Consider the following 25,440-nt stretch of genomic DNA (forward strand, 5'->3'; position numbering starts at 1 on the left):
TTAAATAAACTTAAATGAATAAAAAACAAGGCAAAATACAAAAATGAACTCGCAACTCCAGAACTAACTCAAAATTCGTTCCTCAAACTCACAATTGGAGAATTATTGAACAAGGATGATGACAAAGCAAAGGCCGATTGTCACAGAATTATTTGAAGAAAAATGAAAGAAGTATTGAACAAGAGGGAATTGGTAATAAAAATTAGCCTCCGCCGGATCCATACTTCTTCCCGAACACGATCATCTGTAACTTGTCATACCCAGCAAGCACTCCGGCACCAGCCACCGCACGTAGGATATTTGCGCCGGCACCTTTGAACAATGACTTCATCCCTTCATTCTTCACGATCTGTCTGAATGCATCCATGGAGCTCTTGTACTTAACGGCTTCCCCGGAAGTCATCATCATCCTTCTACGGACTGTGTCGATTGGATAGGATGCAAGCCCAGCTCCATTCGTGATCAACCAACCCAGTGCAAAGCTCGCGAAAAAACTATCCTGAAATCATCGAGCAGATAACAACAGTGAGATGTAGTAAAATCGATCTGAAATCAACTGTACCCTGCATTTTGCATCTGTTTCATCCATTCACTAACCTGCAGCTTTCCAACCAGAACCACGGGCTTCAGAGAGTCGTACATTCCGAAGTAGAGACCCCGGTAGACGATGATCCCAATGCAGGAGATGTTGAACCCACGGTAGAGCCCAGCTATGCCATCAGACTTCAGAGTTTTCGTATACACATCAACCAAACCATTGAATTGTCTCTCGCCTCCCTTCTTTGCTGCTTTCGCGTCGTTCGCCAGACGAGTTCGGGCGTAGTCTAGCGAGTAAACAAATAATAGAGAAGAAGCACCAGCCGCACCTCCTGAAGCTAAGTTGCCTGCAAACCATTTCCAGTAGCCATCTCTATCCTTCTTGAAGTTAAACATGCGCTTGAAATAATCCTTGAATGCGAAGTTTAAGGCCTGGTTCATATACACATACAAATTTGTTACAGACGACAGGAGCCATGAACAAACAGGTAACAAGCGTGGCTGTCAGAATATTACAATTTTTCCAACATAAGTTGGGTTTAAACCTATTTAGTGGATCGATTGAAACAGGGAAAAGAATAGATAAAACAGATCGCAAACCTGAGTAGGGAAGTAACGGATGACGTTTGCAGTGTTGCCTCTCCACAGTGAGGCGAATCCCTCATCCTTGATCGTTCGAGCAAAGCAATCACCAATTCCCTTGTAGGGCTCAGAGAGTCTACCAGCCTTGATCATTTCGTCCTGGTTCTGGATCAAAAGCTTCACACGCTCAATGGGAGCTGCAGCGGTTTTGGATACAGCAGCAGAAACTCCACCCATCAGGAAGTCGACCAAGAAAGCCCCAGAGCCTTTCTCCGAAGGAGCTTCGACAAGAAAAGGTGACAAGGAAGAGGGCACAGAGATACAACGGCTCCCTCCATACGCCTGCATAGAAGGATTGTTCGGTCCCCCGTGTCTGTAACTTCCAAAAGTGAAACGTCTCTCACAACCGGAAGGCTTGTAAAGGCTACTACCATTCCGAGCCTGCACATCTTGGGAATAACAGGATCTAAGTCGAAATTGACTTCCGACTTTCTGAACAACAGATGGTCGACGAGGCCGATCTGCCATGCTTGCAAAGCCTACATTCAATGTGGATAATTGTGATCAGCATAATAGAAGGGCAGAAAGAAACAGATTAATTTCCATCGACGATTTGAAAAAGATTCAGGAAGATTTAATTCCAATTAATTAAAGATTCAGGGGATTTGAGATACCACTGTTAGTACTATTCTTTGAGCTAGATCGGATTCAAACTAAAAATCAATGACCGTCTTTTGATAATTACAAATGTCATCCCAAAATCAGCATATGAGAATAAAATTAAAGGATTTGAATTCTGGAAACTATTAAGAGATTGGAAAAGCAGTAGAGAACGAGAAATGAACAAGCATTGAAGCGCAAATGAATTCTAGTAATTAGAAGAAAAGGAAAAGACTGAGAACAGTCGGAAGAAAAAACAAGCCATCAAAATCGTTTTAACCTTATTTTACCTCGACGGAAGTTTGCAGCAGGAGAATGTTCTCTCCCAGAACAAGAGATCGACGTACGGATTCACCTATCAGTGGAAGTAGTTCTGGTAAGGAAAGAAGAGAAAGAACGAGACAAAAACAAATTGACACCAACTATTAATATTACCATCGAAAATAAGGTTTGGAACGGAAGTCATCTGTAACGGAAAGAACGATATTTCGGCACGAGAACTGCAAATTCGTACGCACGTTCGTTTTTCGCCCAGAGATCCGAAGATATTGGGGGCTCAGTCGTCGCTGTTTTCCTTAACGTATGAAGCGGGGTGGCAAAGCCATAGGAATGGGATCGGAATTAGAAGAGAAAGAACTGCAAATTCAGAGTTTTCAGTCGTCGTTGGTTTATAGTTGGAATTAGAATCAAAATCCATAGGAATCAGAATCAGAAAGGTATATTCTTCCCATGTTCCGGCTGTGGGAATGGGATCGGAATCAGCTCTATTAATAGCCTGTTATGGATTTTCTCTTAAACGGGGGAATGTCATTCTATTCCATTAATCTGACCCCTAAAACAAACGGACTCTAAGGTGTTCTTCACCAAAAACTTTATCAATGTCGCAGCCAGTGGATTTCTTCTAATAGATAAATCATGTTTGTTTCCTGAATTAAAGCCCAGAAACAGCCGAATCAACCGAACAACAATTAGAAACAGTAAGAAGCAAGTGGAAGAGGGAAGAAATTAAAGTGGAGGAACGGAGAGATTGGAAGTGATTGAAATGTGTTTGTGCTCCTTCGGCATCCTTTTGTGCTTTAAGGCCGACTTGAGTGCAACTCGGGTGGCTCAACCTGAATCAGACCCAACCTGTGGTTCGATGGTTTATCCATTCGAATTAGTGGATCGCTGACCAAATCAATGGTTTTTTATCAAAGGCAGTTTTGAGGTAAAACAGAACCCGTTAACTGACTGATTTCCAGTTTTCTCGGTCTGATCCACTCTTAAAAACCATGATACAATTTACACATATTGATTGTTATATGAAATGTTATTTTATTACACATATTGCTATATAAAATGTTATTTTATTACACATATTGTATTATATAATGTATAAAATTAAAAGACAGAAAAACAAAGTAAACAACACATGCAGCACGATCCAACCCCAACTTAGGGTTTTACTTACTGTTGGGCTAGGGCCCAAAGTCTTGGAGGGGCCTAGTTTGAGCCTAGGGCTAAGACCAATCCAATTCACAGGAGTTGCACCCCTAGTCATAGAGATCAATTAGGTGGTACATCCGCCTTGACCCGATCCTATTGGATTGAGATCAATTAGGTGGTACATCCGCCTAGTTTGAGCCTAGGGCTAAGACCAACCCAATTCACTGGAGTTGCACCCCTAGTCATAGAGATCAATTAGGTGGTACATCCGCCTTGACCCGATCCTATTGGATTGAGATCGGATAAGGTTAAGTGGACCAGGGCTACATCAGCCAGATTCAGGTTGAAGCTAACCCACACTCAACCCTATCTCTCAGATGGCATCACTAGACTTAACGACTTATATAGCTTTTCTTTTAGTGCACAAACAATTACATCATATATAATACTCACTGATAATAATAGTTTAACTCAGCTTCAGCTTCAGATATTAAGCAATTCATTCAACGGAAGGCAGAGCAATACGTTTTTCAGTTCAGCAATTTCAAAATTTATCAAATGACCCCAAGTAGGGATGCAAACGGATCGTATTAGATTCGAATCTAATCTGACATTATTCATATTGGATCCAATCCGATCAAATTTGATAGGACTCAAATTGAATTCGAATTCTATTGGTAAGTTAGATTTTTAGATATAGTCTGATCCGATTTATTTTTTAAAATAATAAATTATTAAATAAAAATAAATAAAAAATACTAATTTAAATAAAGTAAAAACAAAAAAATACAAGTTTCTTTAATTATTTTCATCATATATATACATATTTTTATAAAAAATAAATAATATAACAACTTTATAAAATTATATTTATAAATAAATAAATAACACACACAGGGAGTGATCTTAATCCGATTGGAAGATCCGAACAGGAGTAATCCGAATTCAACCAAATAAGATCGGATTGGATATATATATATATATATATATATATATATATATATATATATAAGATCGGAAGTGATCTAAATCCAATTAAAAATCATATGAAAATACTTTTATAAAAACACTTTTATAAAAATACTTTTATGAAAACACTTCTATGAGTCTATCAAAGTACATTTATTTATTCACTTTGGATTGGATGTTTTGAAAATTTAAAAAAAAAAAGGATAAAAGAATCATAATTTCTTATTCATGTGCTTATTAAAAAAGAAGACCATCAAACACCCAAAATGAAAAAAGTATTTATTTATTAAAATAAATAATTTGAAAAACTGAGTGCCAAATACAAATAAATGCTTATTTTTAATATAAATACTCCAAAACAAGGCCTAATTTTAGAAGGTAAGTGGTAACCCCCGGCACTCGAATCCGCATATCCGCTGGGAATACCAGCCAACGTACCAACCGGCCACCACTCACTTGGTAGCCAGAGTTGACCGGACATTCCACCTTGGCTTCCATATTTTGATCCTGGATCTTGGACCATTGGCAAATGCGCTTCTTGAAATCTTGAATCGCACAGTTCACTTATCTAAGGCCGTGTTTGATTTGTAAAAAAAAAAAAGGCAGGCAAACATGGTACCTTTACTATCAAACTAAACACAGCCTTAGAAAACTCTTTCGTATAAATAAATTAAAAACAAAACAGTTTTACATAAAAGAAAATGATAAGAAGGAATTCGGCGTTTTGATCTATATTAAAAGAATTTTTTCTCTCTTGTTTTTACAAGCCAAGTACATGAAATTTAACAGTCGAAAATTGAGGTAAACAGCCGAAAATTCACCATTATTATACCCTCGATCGCTTCATCGCTGTAAAGTGTTAAAAAAGCAAAATCCCGTACATCACACACGCAATATTAATTGGGTGAGTTCAATATCACCCGTATGGCCGTACATCACCTCATTTGAAGTATGGATCCCAAGAACGTCAAAAGCCACGACGTGCTTTTTGAATGTTCAAACCACTGATCAATTATGAAAGCTACTCTGAGAGATTCACCGGAGCGGTAGTGAACACTAGTACCCTGGAGTTTCACCACCGCAGCTCGCTCGTTTAACACACCCCGCCCCAAACGCAAGGAGAAACCCAGGCATTACTCCTGTTCAGTGATTAATTGTCCATAACAATTATCCATAACAAAATAACAGAAGGAGAAACCCAGGCATTACTCTCCGTCACAAAAGGATATTCAGTGATTAATTGTTGTTTTGCCAACTATTTTGCATTGCCGTAAAATTTTCCTCTAAAATGATAACGCAGAAAAGAAACGGAACCAATCGAATATAAAAACCAAAAAAGAACTCTTTTTAACTCATAAACAATAACGCTAATTAACACTTTGTTCTTTTTCTTCCTTTCTGCTTCCTTGATATACACCAGGCAAATAGGTTTTGACTACAAAATATCACCCTGCAATAACAATACCAGGACTGACTTTGACTTTGCATCAACAAACTACACTACAAATGAATTGGGAAAAAAAAAAATAAACAAAAACCCGACTCCATACTGCATATATTTGGCTCTTGCTGAAGACGGCAAGATCCCTATTTTTCTTTCTTTCCTCCCCGCATATCATGGTATACAAATCAAATGACAAAACTATGCCCACCATATAACCCAGTCCATGATGATGTCTCCTTCGAAAACCTTTCACCCCTTTTATTCAACCAATGTAGAAAGCCAACCCCACCTCGGCACCTCTACGACCACACCCGAGACTGGACCAAACAGGACCCAAACACGATGACGACGAGACTTGACCCGACTCCGACATATACCCCGTCGCCCCGACCTGAACTTCACTCCATTGCACCATCTGAAACCCTGCAATTTTTCAAATCCATACACGTATCACTGACAACGAAAAGAGAAACAACATGCTTCTAAAATCTTATTCACCAATACATTTTTTGACAAAAAATGAGAGAACCCCTACAAACACAATCCTTTCACCTATCAAATTATTCAATAGCAATCTACATGTGGATCAAAAGCTATAAATTGTCTTCAATTTGACTTTTCAAGATTGGCACACGCCCACTACCATTATACCGGCAGGATAACATAACAAATTAACAATATAATGAATGGATAACAAGGATCTAGATTATCTATGCATGCAGAAAACCCAGGTTTACCTTCAACTGAAGTTGAATCCACCAGAAGGAACTGGGAGCTCATTCCCTCCAAAGCGAAACCCAGGTTGAGAAGCATCACCTGGGGGCAAAGTTTCATCCTCTTCCTCCATCCAATATGTCTCAAGAATCTTCACTGCCTTCTCATAGATCTCAGTGTTGTCATGGTTCTGTAGGTTCTCAATCTTCTCTAACCCCTCGGCATCATCAATTAATTGGGCATATAAATTTACTCCTCCAGTATTGCCCAAATTCTTCTCAGCTTCTCCTACCTTCAGGATGTTCTCAAGACCTTCTAAACAGACTGTGACAATCCTTGGGTCAGGGCACACAAGGAGATCGCACAATGGCTTTATACACCCTTGGCTCACCAAGTACCTGTCAAACAGAAACAATCAGATGTATGAATTTCCATATAACATACAAGGAAAAGGTTAGGAAGAAAATTTATTTAAGTTGTGTACCATAAAACATACAAGGAAACAATAGAAAAGTAAATTTAATTCGACCATGGGTAACTCAAAAACATATAACGAGTAAAAAGATAAGAAGAACTATACTTGATTTGATCATGATTACCCCCAGATGTTGCATTAGAAATTGCCCATGCAGCTTCTTTCTTGATATCAAATTCAGCAGTTTGAAGCAGTTGGACAAGAGGACCAATGATGTTGGCCTCAATTACAGCCTAGGCAATTAAAATTCTCAGCCAACTTAAATATCATATTAGGAAATAGAGACAATGCATAATTTAGAAATGAAGATGATTCCAGTGAAAACACACACAACGCAAGAGAAATATTATTTTGTACCTGTATCTGATCCTTGTTTCCAGCTGTTATGTTTGAGATAGTCCAGCAAGCTTCCTTCTTGATGCTCTTCTTATGGTTGTGGGTCAACAAGCTAAGAAGGCAAGGAAGTGCATTGTGGTTGATGATATACTGGAACAATATCAACAATATTAGCTCAAAAAAGAAAGCACCGGAAGTCTTAAATATCAAAAAAGGCCAAAATGCATTAAAAGTAAATAGACAAGAAAAGTAGCAATACTAGCAACAAAGCAGTCAAATCTATTTCTTACTTGCATGGCCAACCATAAGCAAGGAAAGTAGCAACAATCAAAAACCAATAGAAGACAAGTATACTTTAGTAGAGAAGTAGAGGCTAAAAAATGTGACCAAAAAACAACTACATCAAATTATTTTGGAAGGAATGATATTTCAGAGATCGCTTGATCAATTTAGTACAAACCCAGGCATTCGGCAATAGCAGCAACAAAAAGCATCCTATTTTTCTTGTGTGTATTGAGTGAAATTATGAATCCATGTACCAATGTTAAAGATTGATATACATTCTTGCAGCAAAACAAAGGCATTGCATACATTTGACATAATGACAATTTTATATCAAATACCCATCACATTTCAACTCTGCCTGTGTAAAGCTTGTCTTACACTGCCAGTCCCAAGCCTGGATAAAGGAGGGTTGTGTCAGGTTGGTAGCCAGTGTTCTGGCACTAAAACTTTTTGCCAAAATCTCGTGAACATGGATCCTGATTTGTCTTTTCATGCTTGACATTAAACAAAACAGACTGGCAAAACAAGAATCATGTAGAAAACCCCATATGGTTTGTGATAAGGCTTGGGTGACAACGATGATGATGATGATGGTGATACTTTTGACATTTCATAGCATGTCAAAGAACAGTGTAACAGAAATGCAAATGTTGAGATGGATGAGTGAGAAAACCAGAAAGGATAGGATCAGAAATTAACTTATTCAAAGGAACATGGGAGCAGATAAAACAAGATAAAGTATACCAGGATGGTTTGGGCATGTATAGAGAGAACACCAGCTACCACATTAAGAAGAAGTGATCTTTTACAGGTTTAAGGGCCTAGATGAAATAAGCACAAGCATAAAGGAAATGGATTGTAGTGAGGAATTATTTAAGGGCCCACAGTTTAACAATGGGTATGGTATTTAACAGGACGCTAAAAAACAAAAATTAAAAGCTATGGAAGCATTTTTGTTATCATCCATGGCAATATAACAACACAATGACTCAAGTAAATTCAAAAACACCAGTGGAATGAAAAATGGGTGGAAACTGGAAAGAATAGCATAAAATGTAATTTCAAACATAAATCATCACTTGCAGGTCAAAGATATGAGGAAAAAAACAAAACATTGACTTTCCGAACTACTCAACATTAAAATTCTCAAGCAATAGAAATATGGAACCATTATCATTCAGATCAATAAAAAAGAACAATGGCTGAACTACCATCAGATAACATTTCAGTAAGAAGTGAACGCCACTTCATATACCATTTTCAATCACAACGAATATCAAAAGAATCCTAATGAGCATGCATATAAAGTGGAGGCACAATAAAATCATACCTGAGTCTGGATATCATCTCCCGTGACAATATTTCCAACTGTTCTAAGGGCAGGAATGAGCACCGAAGGTGATGGGTGGCTAAAAACAATAAAGAATAAATCATACCTTATGCTTGGAATTCATGTTTTACAAACTCCATTAAAAATAACAAACAATACTCACAGCAAGAGCTCAACAAGTCGAGGGCAGACACCCGCTTCAATAACAGCTTGAATTTTATCATTTGTACCATCAGACAGATATGATAGTGCCCAACAAGCATCTGTAAGAACTTCCTCATCATTTGAATGAATAAGGCGTTCCAAAGCTGGAAGTGCAGGTTTAGTCTGCAACATGAATTTCAAGTTTCAGGCTATAAAAAAGCAACCAGCATAATATAGCTTGAAGCAACATAAGCAGGAATTTCAAAAATCCCACCTGCTCAAAAGGAGGCTGTGGCTTGCCCCTGCAGAAATTTGATAGAGTCCAAGTGGCATTTCTCAGCATAGAGAGTTTAGCATGTTCATTCAACTGTGCTAGTAAAGGAATCAAGGCTCCATGGCCTAGAACAAGGTCCCTGCATCTGGGGGAGTCACCTGCAACGTTTCCCAATGCCCACACAGCCTACAGTTTTTAAGAGGTAACCATCATAATTAAGATTCTTTATAAGCTTAAATGAACCGACGGCTTAATTTACAACGGCAGAGAGAGCCCGCCCACTGCATAAAAGAAAGATATCAATTGAAAACAAAAATACAACCCCAAAAGCTAATCGAGTTGATGCTCTATACATACTTGTTCCCGAACATCATCACTCGGAGATCCCAGAAGTTTCACAAAAATTGGGACGGCCCCGTGATCAATTACAACTTTGGTATTCTCCGACGTTCCCGAAGCAATGTTCGTGAGAGCCCAAGCTGCTTCGAACTGTAAGTTCAACAAGACTTGATTAAAATTAAGGTGTCAAAGAGAGATGCATAAGACATAGGTTAAAAAACAGAAATGGGAGATTGAGTTGTATCCCTTCGAACCTGAAGCTGCGGGAAGTCCTCCCTCAGAAGGAACTCAACAAAACGAGGAACAACACCAGATTGAATGACTTCCTCGATCGGAGGACTGCGCTCTGTCGAAAATATGACATTCAATTGTTGTCCATCCAAGAAAAAAAATTAAAGGAAAAGGAAGAATAGGTAAAAAAAGTATCAAAATCCAGTAAATACCTATTGAAAGTAATTTCCGAAACTGTGTGGTTGCCTCAAGCTGCAATCCACTATCATCAGACCAAACCCCAGCAACCATAGACGGAAGATTCTCTAACTGCAATCAGACGAATGCGCACAGTGAATATTAAAAGTGCCGGACACAAAAATTTAAAATTTAGGGCGTCTGCTCGCTCTGTAATTACATCGATTACTACACCAGCTGTTCAAAAACTGAAACCAAAGCCTAAGTAAACGACCGACCCACGTAGATCGAAACCCTATCCTAATCCACAAAACCCTATCCTAGTCCTAGATCAAAAAGAGAACCCTAGGACTCCACATCCATAGATCCACGAAAATCTAGTGGTGGATCCGACCAAAGCCTAAATTGAATTAGAAATGACTAAGCAAACCTTCTTCTCGACGGCAGAAGCGTGAATCGCAGTGGGGAATTGTTGTGCTTGCATGCCCTCCCGTCTCTTCTTCTGCAAACTTTCCTCTCTTCTGTTCTTTCGGATCTCAACCATATTGTCTTCTCGCCTTCTTCTACCTTCTTCGGCATCGACGGCGACCTTATATCGGTTCCGACGAACCTCGGTTCTGGCGCTTGGTCTCAGAGACATGGCTGCACCCTAGAGGAAAAGCAACAAAAAAAGAGAAATCTAAGGATCGAGACAAACCAGGCAAGAGGAAAACCATAAATGGAGGAAAACAGAAAGAGAATAGAAAGAAAAACAGTACCTAATCGAGAGACAAAGAAAGAGCGGGGCGGGATTGAGGGATAGAGAAAGAGAGAAAAGTGAGAAGAGGAAGAAGAGAACAAGAAACACCGGCACGGCGGAGGGTTTGGGTTTTTTATTTTGTTTTCGAAAGATAGTCGATAGAAAGGAGAGGTCTTTTATAGTGGTTTTTAACCAATATCCGAAAGCAAAATAGGCTCCACCTGGAGATTATTAACACCGATGCCACTGATTTTGAATTTGAAGATGCATATAAGGCAATTGGCAACTGCAACTCTGCAACTCTGCAACTCAAGCACTAATAAGTGGCTAAGAATTCAGATGGGTTTCCCACTGAGCCCGCCCCACTTGCTCATCCAACCGTTTATCACGGGGAGATATTCCCAATGCACGGTTACCTGTGCATGTTGGGCGTCCGTGGGGAGCCCATGGGAATTCAGCGGCTAGCCTTTTTTCCTTTCATTAATTTATTAATTTATCAATTATTTTATTCATAGAAGATGGATAGATCATGTGTTCAGCCTTCTGGAGCCGCTAGATGTCTCATAGTCGCAGAGCACAGTCTATCATTCCGTACCTCTACTGTTCTGATTGTCGCATCAACCATCAAACACGCTGGATCAGAAGTCAACGATGATTGGATGTGAACGTGATCGGACGGTTAGCGTTTGTTATTTTCTTCCTTTTTCGAATTGATAGATAGGCACCACATAATACAATCAGCGACAGCGTAGTCCAGAAGTTCCAAATTTGGAGTATTAACAGCTAACTTCGTTATAATTTTTGCACTTGTAAATTTTTGAATTCACTTGCCTACTGTCGTGTTAAATGACGATGATACCCTTATCGGGTAGGAAATTGCTTGCCATACGGACGAGTGACGACGTCTCTTTTTTTCTGAGGCTAACTCTAGTGACACACTACATAATTGGAGATCACATTGGCGCCCCACGGCCCTCACACAGCACATCCCAACCGTCTATTGGGAACATCCGAAGATGTCCTCAAGGAACGCTGAGATGTGCCTGTGGGGCGTGCATTGTGGGGTACAACTTTGAACCCATATAATTGTTATCTGGCATCTCTAACTTGCCACGTGTTGAACATCTAGAAGATAAGAGTTGACCGTCTCGTTTGTGTTGATTATTAGCTGCCGTGGCGTGGACCCGTGGTTATCTTCTAATCCGGCAATAGGATCAACTTGGGTGGCTCCAACTTAAACCGATTAGACCCAATTTGAAGTTTTGTACCTGTTGGACTAGGGCTTTTGTTATTTGATTAGGCAACTTTATTTGTAGTAGTGCAATATCGAGTGCAATTCCAGCTTAATCGAAGTAAAGGTGAGCTCCCCTACGGATTGGATTAACTTTATTTGTAGTAGTGCAATATGGAGTTTAGGCTAACTCCCCCTTTTCGGTTTGGTTTGGTTCGGTTTGGAAAGTATCTAAAGCCAATTAAATAAATTATGATTTGAGAAATTCTCAAACCATTTTAGTATGATACTTAAACCAGATCAAACCATAATAATATGGTTTCATCATATTCCTATTACAATTTGGGTCATTCTATTGGGTTTAACCCAATTAGAAATCTCAAATAGCATGTATATGTACATAAATTAACATATACAATTCAAATATTAAATTGAAATTTATTACTATTATATAAATTATATTCACACTTTCTCAAATATAAAACAGCTTCTTAGTTATCAAACTACAAGCTAGATATTAAAACAAACAACAAAAATGTATGAAATGACAAATGAACATATACATACATAAATATGTATTGTATATATTATATACTTTAATAACTATATTATTAATAATTCGATTTAATATAGTTTATGGTTTAGCCTATTTTCTAAAATTTAAAAATCCAAATCAAACTCTTAATCACGGGTTGGTTGGGGGAGATGTTCCCAATTCATGAGGAATAGTACATTGTGGGTAGACATGGGCAGAGCTCTCTTGGGCAGGAGACCCGAACCCATAATGAACACCCCAACCCCTTATGTATCAGCATCAACTCCCATATAAGATATAACACAATCCAATCGTTCTTTCTATCTGCAATATGCCTAGGTTCAATAAGCCCTGTTTTGGTTCCATTCTCATTTTATAAATAAACGTTTCATACAGAATTTGCCTTAACAAAAGGAGAAAGTAAATAATGTTATGCACATGACTAGTGCACATTTTTTATAACACCTAAGGCACCATTAAGTGTCACATAAGCCAACAAGGAAAAACATTTTATCATTGCAGAAACATAATTCTAAATTTTTTTTTCCAAAAATGATTTCATATGATCCAAGACAACCGTTTTTCTAATAGATATATAAACCAAACAAAAATGGAGTCCCAATTTCAAGAAATGCTTAAGAGCACGGTCTTTAAAACCGACCTGGTGACCGAATTGGTCAGGGGCCCGGTTATGTGTCGAATGGTCTGATCATTCAAACCGAATGTTTGGCCCATTATGACAAAAAATTTAAAAAAATTAAAAAATGATCAAACTGTTCGAACAATTAACCGCCCAATTTAACGGTTCATTGACCAAAATCAACAGTTTTGTGGGAAAATCCGATATTTGAAAAAAAACGGAACTGATCACCTGACCGATTTCCCAATTTTTTCAGTTTAACCATCTGGTCCAATCCGATTTTGAAAACATACTTAAGACCTAAAACCCAGTTTGAAGTATAAATATAAATATGTATAGTACAAATATATACAAAATGCAAAGTTTTGTATTCTATATATTTATTTGTACTTCTGAGCATAACAAAAAAAATGACAATAATTTATCCACGTATATATAAATATAATTAATATCGTACGACTATACGTATTGTTCATAACGATATCGTACGACTGTACGTATTTTCCTCTGTGTCCAGTTTCAATTTAATGGACCGTACTACAATACCCGACCCCATTTAGTCCCAACAGAACCCCCATTGCCCAGCTTCAATAATATAGGCTTTAGTTCCCGTTGGGCTTGGGCTCGATAATTTAGGACTTAGACTATGACTTTTAAGTTGGACTGGTATAAGCGGTATAAATTTTTGAATTGGGCTTGAATGTTTTTAACCAATCCAACGGACCAAATTGCCTCCTTATTCCATCGTATTCAGCAGCTTGGGATATTGGATATTTGGAAGTAGTTCGGATGTAGTGCGTTTTGATTCGAAGGGATTTTTTGACACATAATTTAGTAGTCCATTCACCATTACTTACGAGATTATATCTCCGCCCCACAACGTCCCAGAGCACATTCTTGTCATGTATTGAGAACATTTTTTGATGATGATATAGTTCTAATATTATTATTAGGAAATGTTTCCAATATTTATAATATCGTGGAATGTTGTGGGGTGGTCTCTTGTGAGGCGGAGATGTGAATTCATTACTTACAATTAGGGTTGTTCATAAGAATGTCCAATCTGATTAAATTGATCAATTCGGATCGACCCAACTCAAGTCGGGCGGGTTTTCACTAATACCGATCGGTTTCGGGTTGGATAAATATATAAACCGATATATCAAGTCGGTTTCGGTTTTCTTGTGTGAAAACCGAAACCAACCCGACCCGAACCAAACTAGTCTTCTACTAGTTCGGTAATCCCGAGTTTGAGTAGTTTCCTACTTAACTATAACTAGTCTTCTACTAGAACTAGAAGGCTCATTAGGCAATTACAATTAGAATAGACAATCTATCCTAGCTTCTAACTTTCTATAATCTTTTACACCAAATAGGCGACCCATTAGGCAATTACAATTAGAATTCAATTAGGTGTCCTTTTGTATAGGAGCAAAACCGAAACCGACCCAACCCGACTCAAACCGACCAGGTTGGTTTGCCCTATCAGTGGATCGGTTTCGGTTTCCACCTCAGGTAACCCGACCAAGTTGGGTCAGTTGGGAAAACCCCAATAAACCGACCCAACCCGACCCGTGAACACCCCTAGTTACAATTGACTGAAACTTTATAAGTGACAAAATTAATATTAAATAAAAAAAATTGATAAGATTTTAAAGCTAATACCAACAGAAATTTCCAAAGCCCTTACGTTGTTAGGCTCTAACCTTTCTCCCCCAACCGCACCATTAACAACAACAAGCCTTCTTCAACGGTGTTCAAACCACAATAGAATGACAACTGTGGATTTTAACGGCAACAACAACGGTGTTAACAGAAAGCTTCAAACATCAAGAGTATTTAGAGGAAAGCTAATATTTATGTTTAGGGTTTTTCATCTTTCCTTCTTGAATGCCAATGACAAAATCTGATAGTGTGTGATCTGGATGCTCCTAGCTGTAGTGCAGTTCAGACGCCTGTTGCCAAGTAGGTCGTTCGAATTGCAAAGAAAAAGAGGAAGAAGAGAACCCGGGGTGGTTAACCCGACAGGGTCACTCCGATGCTTAAGTCAGTAATAGTAATACGCGAGTTGAGAGTTTGAGAAATAGGAGAGTTAGAATGCACTTAATCGCGTGCACTTAGGTCCCGGGGGGTTGATGCCCTTATATAGTTGATCTGTCGTGGGTCTCACGAAACAACTCCAAAATCCTTGGCCCATGCAAATGGGATCCATTTTGCTTTAGAAGGAAAGTAACATACCAGTCAATGAAGTCTATTGTTACCGTTCGATACGGGCGGGGAGAGAATAAGGCTGGATGCTACGTGATGTGATCCTGGGAGATTCGGAGTCCGTTGAGAAGTTTCTAGAGTCGATCATGTGTCACTTCATAACTCAGGTGCTGAAGTGGCTTTGGTGCCGAGGTGCCCTAACACCCAGTCTCCTAAACAGCTAACAAAGCTCCCCTTGCAGAGTTGTCATCCTACTGGCAGGTCATGTCCGCGTGTCCCTTACTTATTAGGTCGGGCCAAATCACCCCCCGTCAATTGCCCCCTACTCCTTGTGCCAGGGGTCCTAACCAGACGCAGGGAGTTCATGATGAGCCTAGGTGGATTTAGCACGATGTCTAAGTGGTAGGGGTGGTGGACCTTTGGTTGGATCTGTATGACTGCTTGGCTCGACCAAGAAATGACCTAGATTGCGTATCAGGTACACGTGGATGTCACACCGATTATAAAGTCCGCGGACTTCAAAACACACACTCAACTGATTTCAACATCGGGTGGCATGTAACCGGTTTTCAGAGGAGCTGTTGGATCATGCAGATCTTGGCCATTGATCCTTGGATATGGTGGCTATAAATAGGGGTCGAATGGCCCATTTTCCTCGCCTCAAACCGCATAACTAAGATCTTTGAGATCACATTCAAGTCTCCTAGCTCGGTGTTAACTATCCCCGTGTTTGAGGTCATCCTGCTTCCTTCGATCTTCTTTGGTGAGTTTGCCTTTCCTTGTTTTCAATTCCGTTGTCCTATTCCTTTAGCTTAGCATGTCTAGTTTTAGTTTAGATTGTCTTTTAGATGGGAGTGGCGAGTCCAGTAGGGCCGAGGTAGGCACCTCGGCACAGGCCGTGGATTTTTGTCCTATTGAGGTGAGAACCTTAGCGTAGGATGTGGACTCCAATCCGTCTGAGGCAGACTCACCTCGGCAAGAGCACAAGGCTTCCAGCAGGTCGGCCTCCACTTCGCGTTGGGGTCGGTTACCAGACAGCTTTGATCCATCTTCAATGATAGCGGATAGGCTCTTATCCCAAGTAGCTCAGTATAGGCTATCCAATAACCTTGTGTATAGTATTCCCTTGGGCAATTTTCCTTGGGATCACGACCATGACGAGATCGTGGTCTTTGAGAAGCAGCTCGTAACTGGGCTGCATTTCCCACTTCATCCTTTTATACTCGAGATCGTCAAATTCTTTAACATCACCATAGACCAACTCCATCCCAACTCTATCCGTAACATTGTAGGTACCATCTCCCTTTTCCATGATTATAACCGATCCTTAGACCTCGACACCTTTTCCTCGATCTTTTCCATAAAGAAAAATTTAGCCTGCGTTCTCCTCAAGCACAGGCGAAGCTATTATATGTCTTTTTTCCGCGGATACAAATTGTTGCATGAGCTCCCAAACAAAGTCTCGACCTGGAAGAGGCATTATTTTGTAGTTTGTAACATTGAGGGGTGACCATTTCCAACACACTGAAGGTTTGCCATATAGGGCATTGGCGTTAGATTGGACCAAACGACAAGGGAGGAAGTCTGATCTTGGTCGAAGCTCGGGCTGAAGTTTGACAACTTTGTGACCAAAGAGAAGCTCGTACAAGCGGGGCTAAGTCCTCATAGTAGGTCGTCATCACAAATGTTATACTTGTTTTATTCGTCTTGTAACTTACCCTATTCATCATCTTTTGCAACTGCCATGGCTGACATCCCCACTGAAGAGCTCTTCGGGCGCATGCAGAAGGGGAAGAAGAATAAGAGGGCCTCCAAGAAGGCTCACCTCCATGAAGACACCACCACTTCCGGCATCGACACCACCGTCCTAGAGCATCCTTCGGTTGCCTAGTAGACGCCAGTCGTCGACTTGGTCGAGGAGGACCAAGGTAAAGCTTCCCCGCCCTGCTTGCCCAAGGAGACCATGTCTTTTGAGCCTCAGCATGCTCAGGTGACCACCCCCTCGAGTGGTAACGCCTCAATTCGGAGCATCTTGACTCCGAAGTTCGATATCCTCAAGAGCAATGATGCGGTTTTCGCTGAGGAGGTTGCTCGTTGGGCTGATTTACCGGTAGCTTAGCTCTGGGCCAGAGCGGCAACTCATTGCATGGCGGTATGTACCTGACCTATGGACTATATTCTTCATAACTTTTTTTTTCTCCATACTTAGATTTTGTCTCTTCTCTTGCTAGGTGAACTCTACATCCTTTCCCAGGCCTACCAGTCCGAGGTGAATTTGAAGCAAGCTTTGGAGGCTGAAGAGTCCTCCTAAAATGGCCACTTCGAACTGAACCTAGCTCATAGCAAAATCAACAAGCTGCAAAAGGACGCATGAGCTAAGAAGGAATTGCTGACTCTACTGATGGTAGAAGAGCTAGAGGAGCGAGAGGAGACTCTCAAAAGAGAGAATGAGAACCTCGAGGCGCTGATGAAGGATCGGACTGATATTCTACTCGGGGCAGTAGAGGAGGCCAAGGTCAAGGCCGTCGAGGAGTACAAGTCTTCGGTGGAGCAGTGCAAGTTGTTCGTCGAGGTCGGGACAGCGGACTGTAAAGGCTTTAAGCTCAGCAGATGGTTAACCCGACCTGTATTCCCCCATCTCAACCTTAGTGACATCACAATGTTGAAGATCACCAAGGAGATGACCGCCGAGGTTGCAAAAGACCCGGACTCCGAAGAGGTTAGCGGCAATGACCTCCTTGGTGATGAGGCGGCAAAAGAGGGAGAAGGAGATGGTGTTGTCGAGGATTGTATGGAGACCGATTGGCCTACCGATGTTTCTATTGGGGATGAGGAACCCCAAGTTGACTAATGTAACTTGCCTCTTTTCTTGGACCCCCCTGTATATACTTAATGTCTAGAGCCTCAGTTATATAGTTGTAATCTTCTTGTTCTTGTTCTTCTCTTCTTCTTTTTGGGCTATGTACTCGAAGTGCCTCATTAATGAAATACAATAGTTCAAAAATTTCTCACGTGCAAAATTTTTATAAGTATAGATTACTCTCAAGTTGGTGAGCTAGACTCAAATAGGAATAATCCAACGTCGTTGTATGCGGGGGCGAATAAACACTTTGGGTATATGCCCGACCTGTCTGTTCCCGGGCTACTTTTGCCTTACCCATGCCAAAATGACTAGAGTTTTTGGTTGACCATGCCGAAGCGTCTAGGTCTAAGTAAGCCCATGTTGAAGAGGCAGTTGGGTCTTAGGCTGCCTATGCTGAAGAGATGACTAGGACTTCTCTACCCATGCCGAAGAGGCAACTGGGTCTTATATTATGCTGAGGTCTTCTATCAGCTCAGCACCATAAACCCTTAGGCATCTGGGAGTGACTTAGGGTCCTCTCTCCAGTTCGTCGTCCTTAGGATCAAATTGGTGATCTTGTAGACTTAGTAATTTTTCAGTTGCATTTAAGTTTTACAGATAGTATCTTGTTAGGTTGTCAACATTCCAAGCTCGGGGTACTTGTTTTCCTTCCATGGTCTCAAGCTCATAGATCCCTTCTCTGAACACCCGTCTCACCCGGTATGAACCTTCACAGTTCGAACCGAGCTTACCCACGTTGGGCTCAAGTACCATTACCTTACGAATGACTAGGTTGTCGACTCAAAAAAGTCGCTTCCTGACCCAGGCATTATAATACTGATCTATTCGACATTGGTAAGATGTAGTTCGAATGTGGGCCAGGTCGTATACCTCTTAAACCAAGTCTAAGGTGGTCCAGAGCTTGTTGTTATTTGGCTCTTCATTGTATGCTTCAAGCCGCAACGTCGGTACTTCAATCTCTGCCGAAATTATGGCTTCCGTCCCATATGTGAGGTTGAAGGGTTTTTCGCTAGTCCCAGTCTTGATGGTAGTCTGTTAGGCCCAAAGGACATTGGGCAGCTCGTCCACCCACAATCCTTTAGCTCAAGCAGGGCAAGCTTTTAATCCGTGGAGGATAGCCCTGTTTGTCACTTCGGTTTGTCCCTTTGCTTGCGAGTGTGCTTTTGAAGTGAAATTTTGATGAATCCCCATCTTGGCACACCAGTTCTGAATTTTTATATCCTCAAATTGTTTCTCGTTATCCGATATCAGCACTCTCGGCAGTCCAAAATGACACATAATGTTTTTCCAAAAGAAATTTTGCACGTTCCGGACTTTGATGCTTACCAACGGTTCAACCTACACCCACTTCATGAAGTAGTCTACTGCCACGACCAAGAACTTTCTTTGCTTGATTGCCGGTGGAAATAGACCAAGGATGTCGATTCCTCACAGCGCGAAGGGCCATGGGCTAGTCAGGTACTTCAGATCGATTGTAGGCTGATGGAGGATATTGGCATTCCTCTAACATCTATCATATTTCTTGACGAGTTTCAGTGCGTCTGCCTTCATAGTGGGCCAATAGTAGCCCTGCCTTAATGCCTTTTGGGCGAGTGCTTTGCCCCCCCAGTGTTCTCCACATAACCTTTCATGGATGTCATGAAGTACGAACTCAACTTCTAAGGGTCGTAAGCAACGTAGGTAGGTGAGTATGAAGGACCTCCTGTACAGCCGTCTGTCTATAAGGACGTACTGAGCTGATTGACGCTCTACCTTCCAAGCTACATTGTGTTCTGCAAGTAGCATCTCGTGGAGCAAATAATCAACAAGTGGATCGATTCAACTCAGTTCTACTTGCAACACGGGAGCAACCTCTTTTGCTCCCTCGAGAATGCTGGGCCGAGGCAAGTCCTCTATGTACATAGTTCACATGGTGTTGTCACTAGTACTTGCTAGTTAGCCTTGGTGTTCTCGGACCTTGGTATCTACCTGATGAAACAAGAGTGAAAGCCTGGTAGGGTTTCCCTGACTTTGGCTAAGTAGGCCACCATAGTTGAGTCACGATCTTCGTAGTCACTATTGACTTGGATAACTACCAGCTGAGAGTCATTGCACACGATGATGTGTTTTGTACCCATTTCCTTCACTAAGTTTAGCCTGGTAATTAGTGCCTCAAACTCCGCCTCGTTGTTTGATGCTTTGAATCTAAACCAGAGAGCGTACTCCAACTTCACCTCGCTCAGGTCGTATGGTATCAGTCCATAACCATTTCCTCTCTTGTTGGACGAGCTGTCTACATGAAGGATCCAAGGCTCCTCGTCCTAGGTCGGTACTACCCTGACCCAGACCGGTGCCGTGCTAGTTGACCCCTCTAACACGTTAGCGGTCTCAGTTGGTTCAGGGGCCGATGTGCTTAACGTGCATTCTGCTATGAAGTCTGCCAAGACTTGGGCTTTAATCACTGGACGTGGCTCGTACTAAATGTCGTATTTGCTCAGCTCAATGGACCACTTCGTTAAGCTCCCTGACACCTTGGGCTTAAGTAAAATGTGCCCCAGAGGTCTATTCGTAAATACGACAATGGTATGGGCTTTGAAGTATGGGTGTAGTTTCCGAGCTGCTACTACTAGCGCGTATGCCAGTTTCTTGATGTTGGGATATCTAGTTTTTGTGTACTACAAAACTTTACTTACATAGTAGACTAGTCGTTGGACCCAGTCTACTTCTCTAATCAGTACCAAGCTGACCTTCTCATTGCTCGTAAAGAGGTACAACTTCAATTCATCTCCTTCCTCAAGTCGGGTTAAAATCGGGGTAGTACTTAGGTACCTTTTCAGCTCATTAAACGCGACCTAACACTCTTCGGACCATTCGAAATTTTCGTTCTTTTTTATTGCCTTAAAAAAGGGTAGGCACCCACCCGCCGATTTAGACATAAACCGGTTTAGGGCAGCTACCTAGCCAGTTAACCATTAGACTTCCTTGATTTTTTGGGGTGGTCACATATCTAAAATAACCTTAATTTTATCTGGATTAGCTTTGATGTCACATTGGTTCACTATGTAACCAAGGAATTTGCCTGACGTGACCCCGAATACACACTTGTTTGGGTTTAATTTCATATTATACTTCCTTAAAATTTGAAAAACAACATTTAAATCATCAATTAAAGATTTAGAAAATTAGGTTTTCACGACCATGTCATCAACATAACATTCCATTGTATAACCAATCAAAGGCTCAAAAATTTTGTTTACAAGTCGCTAGAAATTTGCTCCAACGTTTTTCAAACCAAAGGGCATGACTTTATAACAGTACAACCCGAGTTCAGTTACAAAAGCAATTTTATCCTAATCGATTATGTCCATCATAATCTAGTTGTACCTGGAGTAGGCGTAAATGAAACCCAGCAACTCATATCCTGAGAAAACGTCTACCAGGTGGTCTATTTTGGGTAGGGGAAGCAATCCTTCCTGGGCAGGCTGTGTTCAGGTCGGTGTAGTTGATAAACATGCACCACTTGCCATTGGCCTTTTTCACCAACATGGGGTTGGTGACCCAGCTCAGGTAATGGACATCCTTAATGAAGTCTACTACAAAAAGCATCCCGACCTCTTTATCGGCTACCATCCACCGCTCTGGGGTGAGGTTGCATTTTCTTTGTCTAACTGGCCTGACAAAAGGGTCCACATTTAGTTTATGAGTTATCACACTAGGGTCGATTCTGGGCATTTCTGTCGTGGACCAGACGAAAACATCTAAATTATTGAGTAAGAAACTTACTAGTTGTGTTCAGAGCGATTTGCTTATTAGGGCATCGATCTGGAGAGTCTTGGTCGGCTCGGTCTCAGAAACCGGTATGTGGAGTGTCTCTTCCATTAGGGCAGCTCACTCCTCAGTGTAGTCCGCTGGTAACTCCAGTTCGACGTCTTCCGCCAACTTTTCTTTTCCCTTGAGGGCAACTACATAGCACTTACAGGATTCGAGCTGATCACCTCGTACGATCCCTACTTTGTAATCTGTTAAAAACTTTATCGTGAGATAGTAGGTTGATACTATCACGCGTAGAGCATGCATGATGGGCTGACCTATGATCACATCGTAGGGAGACGGGATCGTGACCACTAGGAAGGTATGTTCAAACCGCATGATGTTCGGCCACGTGCTTGCCTCCACCGGTACTGTGACTCGACCGATAGGCCTGACTTCTTCTCCGCTGAACCCTATTAGGGGGTATTTGTTGTTTCAAATCACTCTGCTGTTGTTGTAACTTGTCAAAGGTCCCCTTGAAGAGGATGTCATTCGAACTTCCTGAGTCCACCAAGATCCACTTCACTTTGAAATCGTTGATGATGAGCTTTACGACAAGGGTGTCGTCATTAGGGTATTGAATTCCACGAGCAAAGTCCTTAGTGAAGTAAATGGGTTCTTCTATACGAGGTCGCTTTGATGGGTTCTTTGCCTCGTACTCTAGTTCTCGGACCAAAGTCTTCACTGTTACTTCTATGCACCCTACTATAATTGACCCACTAATGATCATGTTGATCACCCCACAGACCAGTCTTTCTTATAGTAGCAGCCGAGGTGGCTGCTCATTTTGTCTGCTAGCCTCTAGGGCATCTTTCTTCCAATCTCCCTGTCGGTCCCCCTGTCCTTCTCATTGTGTAGAATTTGGTTTTCCAAATACCCGCGATGGATGAGTTCATCGATCTCGTCGCGGAGGTTTTTGCAATTCTCCGTGCTGTGACCATGGTCCCGATGAAAATGGTAGTAAACATTCGAGTTCCTAGTCATTGGGTCTCCTCATAGCCTGGGTGGCCACCTAACAATGGAGGAGTCCTTGATGGTCATTATGATCTCTCCTCGCTTCACATTAAGGGGAGTGTAGTTGGTTCTCTCTACTGGAGGGGTCCTAGAACGCTGACCCAACATGTAGTTTCGGGAGGGGGACTTCTCGAGCGTAGTGATTTTCTTCTTCTCCTTGGAGACTTGCTCTTTTTTCTTTTTTTTTTTCTTATTGTTGTTCGTTTCTTCTTCTTCTCTCTTCCTCTTTTTGCCTTACTGGTTTTCTGTCTTCTGGTTGATCTCTTCTTCAGTGCTTATGAACTGATCGACTAGCCTAAGGAACTCGGTGATGTTCTTTGGCTTGTTTGCTATGACATGCCACTTGAATTCCTTGTGAGTAATTCCCTTTCGAGCTACGATAAAGCGTACTATTGGGTCAAGGTCTGGTATCTGCAAATAGGTCTTTGTTGAAGCGCTTGATGTAGCTTCGGATAAATTCTCCTTCCCTTTGCACCAAATTTAGAAGGTTCTCCTGCAATTTTGGGCACTTCTTACTTTTGATGAATGGGTCATCAGACCGGGGTCCTTCTTGCCACTTCTTTGTCATCGCAAGACCGGCGTTGGCTGTTGCAGGGTGCCGAGGGGTCTCCTCTTGAGCCCACACCTCGGGCCCCAAGCTGACGATCTGTGTTCTCCTGCTACAAAAGTTGTCGACTATTCCTCTTGGGCTAGCTGTTCTCGGGTTCGTCCTTTTGGTTCTCTCTTTGAGAGATTAGGGGATTAAGCCATTCATGTACTCTACCTCATGGTGGGGTTCGTCCCATGGAGGAGATTGGTGGATGCTCTGATGGACCCGATGCTGGTGCTGGTTCTAAGTCTGTCCTTGATATGAACATGTTGGCTGGTTCGGCTACAACGGTGGGAACTGCTATTGGTATTGCTGGTAGAAGTAATATTGTTGGAACTGGTGAATCTGTTGCATCTGGATCTACATTGTTCGGATGCTCTGAACGAGGTCGTTAATCTGGGAATGCCCGACCCCAAGGGGGATCATGGAGGGTTCCGAGAATGTGGTGCTCACTTGGGGGAGCGGGACATTCACCTATTGGGTGGTCTACAACATAGACAATGATGGGACCCCCGGAACTATCAGGGGGATAGTTAATTGGCCAATGGTCACCGAGGGACATTGGGGAATGGTCGTTTGTTGCTCTTGCCTCCATATGAAGTTCATGTCTAGACACTTTCCGGTATTTCTCAAAGATGCCACTGAGAGTTAGATTGAGATGACCTTTCGATCATATCCCATAGACAACGCCAATTGATGGTACGCGATCTGGATGCTCCTAGCTATAGGGTAGCTTGGACACCTATCACCAAGTAGGTCACTTGAACCATGAAGAAAAGGAGAAATCAGAGAACCTAGTGTGGCTCACCCAATGGGGTCACTCCAATGCTTAAGTCAGTAATAGTAATATGCGAGCTAAATGTTTGAGAAATAGGAGAGGTAGAATGCACTTAATTGCGTGTACCTAGGTCCCGGGGGGTTGATGCCCTTATATAGTTGAACTGCCGTGGGTGTTACGAAACGACTTTGGAATCCTCGACCCATGTAGATGGGATCCGTTCCGCTTTAGAAAGAAAGTAACGGTACCAGTCAATGAAGTATATCATTACCGTCTGATACGGGCGGGGAGAGGATAAGGCCGGCCGTGGCGTGATCTCAGGATATTCGAAATCCACTGAGAAGCTTTTAGAGTTGAACACGTGTCACTTCGGTACTCGGGTGCCGAAGTGGCTTTGGTGCCGAGGTGGCTCTGGTGCCGTGGTGCCCAAACACCCGAGCTTCTAAACTACTGACAAGGCTCCCCTTGTTGAGCTGTCATCCTATTGGCAAGTCGTGTCCACGTATCCCTTTCTTACTAGGTCGGGCCAAATCACCCCTCATCAGAATTATTTTTTATTTTCTTTTTAATTCCAGCAAACAGTAATGTTGTATGAATGTTTGGAAGTCTTTTCCTCTATATTTATTGAGTATTTCTTTTTGGTTTTTTTATACTATTTTACATTTGTTGTTTGAATTAACCTGTATTCGTTGTTTAGAAAACTCCAACCATTAATGAGAAGATAAAGTCTTCTTGCGGTTGTGGCTTTGTATTTGCAAGACAAACCCAAGACATGAGGTTGTCTTCTTTGTCTTCCATGTGATTTTCTTTTTTATATGGACAAAAAATCTAAAGCCATCACGTTCTTTTCTTTGTTCTCAGACTCAGACCTTGCTCCCTCAATCAATAGCAACTGTAGTCTGCCCCTGTTTTGGCAAGCCAAATGGAAAAATGAAGTAAAGAAAACTAAAAAACAGATAAGATCTTAATACCAAAAAAATCGATCATGGGAAGCTTTATTCTATTATTATTCCATTTTCCTCATTGATTTTGCTAACTTGAATCTCGCAACAATAGGATTAAATTAGGGGAAATGATAAGCAAGAACCAGATTTTAGCATCTATTGGAAGTGGCTTGGCCTTAGGCTTCTTC

At 41.4% G+C, this 25,440-nt stretch overlaps 2 protein-coding genes across 3 annotated transcripts; both read right to left on the reverse strand.

Moving 5' to 3' along the window:
- LOC148867651 (ADP/ATP translocase 1, mitochondrial-like) lies at positions 1-2,215 on the reverse strand. Of its 2 annotated transcripts, none has more exons than XM_088981678.1 (4): positions 2,070-2,215; positions 1,138-1,658; positions 598-969; positions 1-499 (listed from the first exon to the last, which is right to left on the reverse strand). In XM_088981678.1, exons 2-4 carry the CDS (start codon positions 1,645-1,647, stop codon positions 203-205), a joined length of 1,179 nt encoding a protein of 392 aa, XP_088837804.1. In that variant the 5' UTR covers positions 1,648-1,658; positions 2,070-2,215; the 3' UTR covers positions 1-202. The 2 variants fall into 2 exon arrangements, with proteins under 2 accessions (XP_088837804.1, XP_088837805.1); XM_088981679.1 differs by having other exon boundaries at positions 2,060-2,182.
- A 3,282-nt stretch (positions 2,216-5,497) lies between these two features.
- Positions 5,498-10,962, reverse strand: LOC148867652 (importin subunit alpha-1-like). The gene is made up of 12 exons (XM_088980701.1): positions 10,681-10,962; positions 10,353-10,571; positions 9,958-10,054; positions 9,769-9,860; positions 9,533-9,664; positions 9,176-9,361; positions 8,921-9,084; positions 8,758-8,836; positions 7,164-7,292; positions 6,912-7,039; positions 6,355-6,729; positions 5,498-6,040 (listed from the first exon to the last, which is right to left on the reverse strand). The coding sequence occupies exons 2-11, from the start codon at positions 10,560-10,562 to the stop codon at positions 6,357-6,359; spliced, it is 1,590 nt and encodes a 529-aa protein (XP_088836827.1). The 5' UTR covers positions 10,563-10,571; positions 10,681-10,962; the 3' UTR covers positions 5,498-6,040; positions 6,355-6,356.
- Between the last annotated feature and the right edge of the window lie 14,478 nt (positions 10,963-25,440).

The sequence above is a fragment of the Nelumbo lutea genome, chromosome 3, assembly GCF_056320005.1.
Source record: "Nelumbo lutea isolate HS-2025 chromosome 3, American lotus-T2T, whole genome shotgun sequence".
NCBI lineage: Eukaryota > Viridiplantae > Streptophyta > Magnoliopsida > Proteales > Nelumbonaceae > Nelumbo > Nelumbo lutea.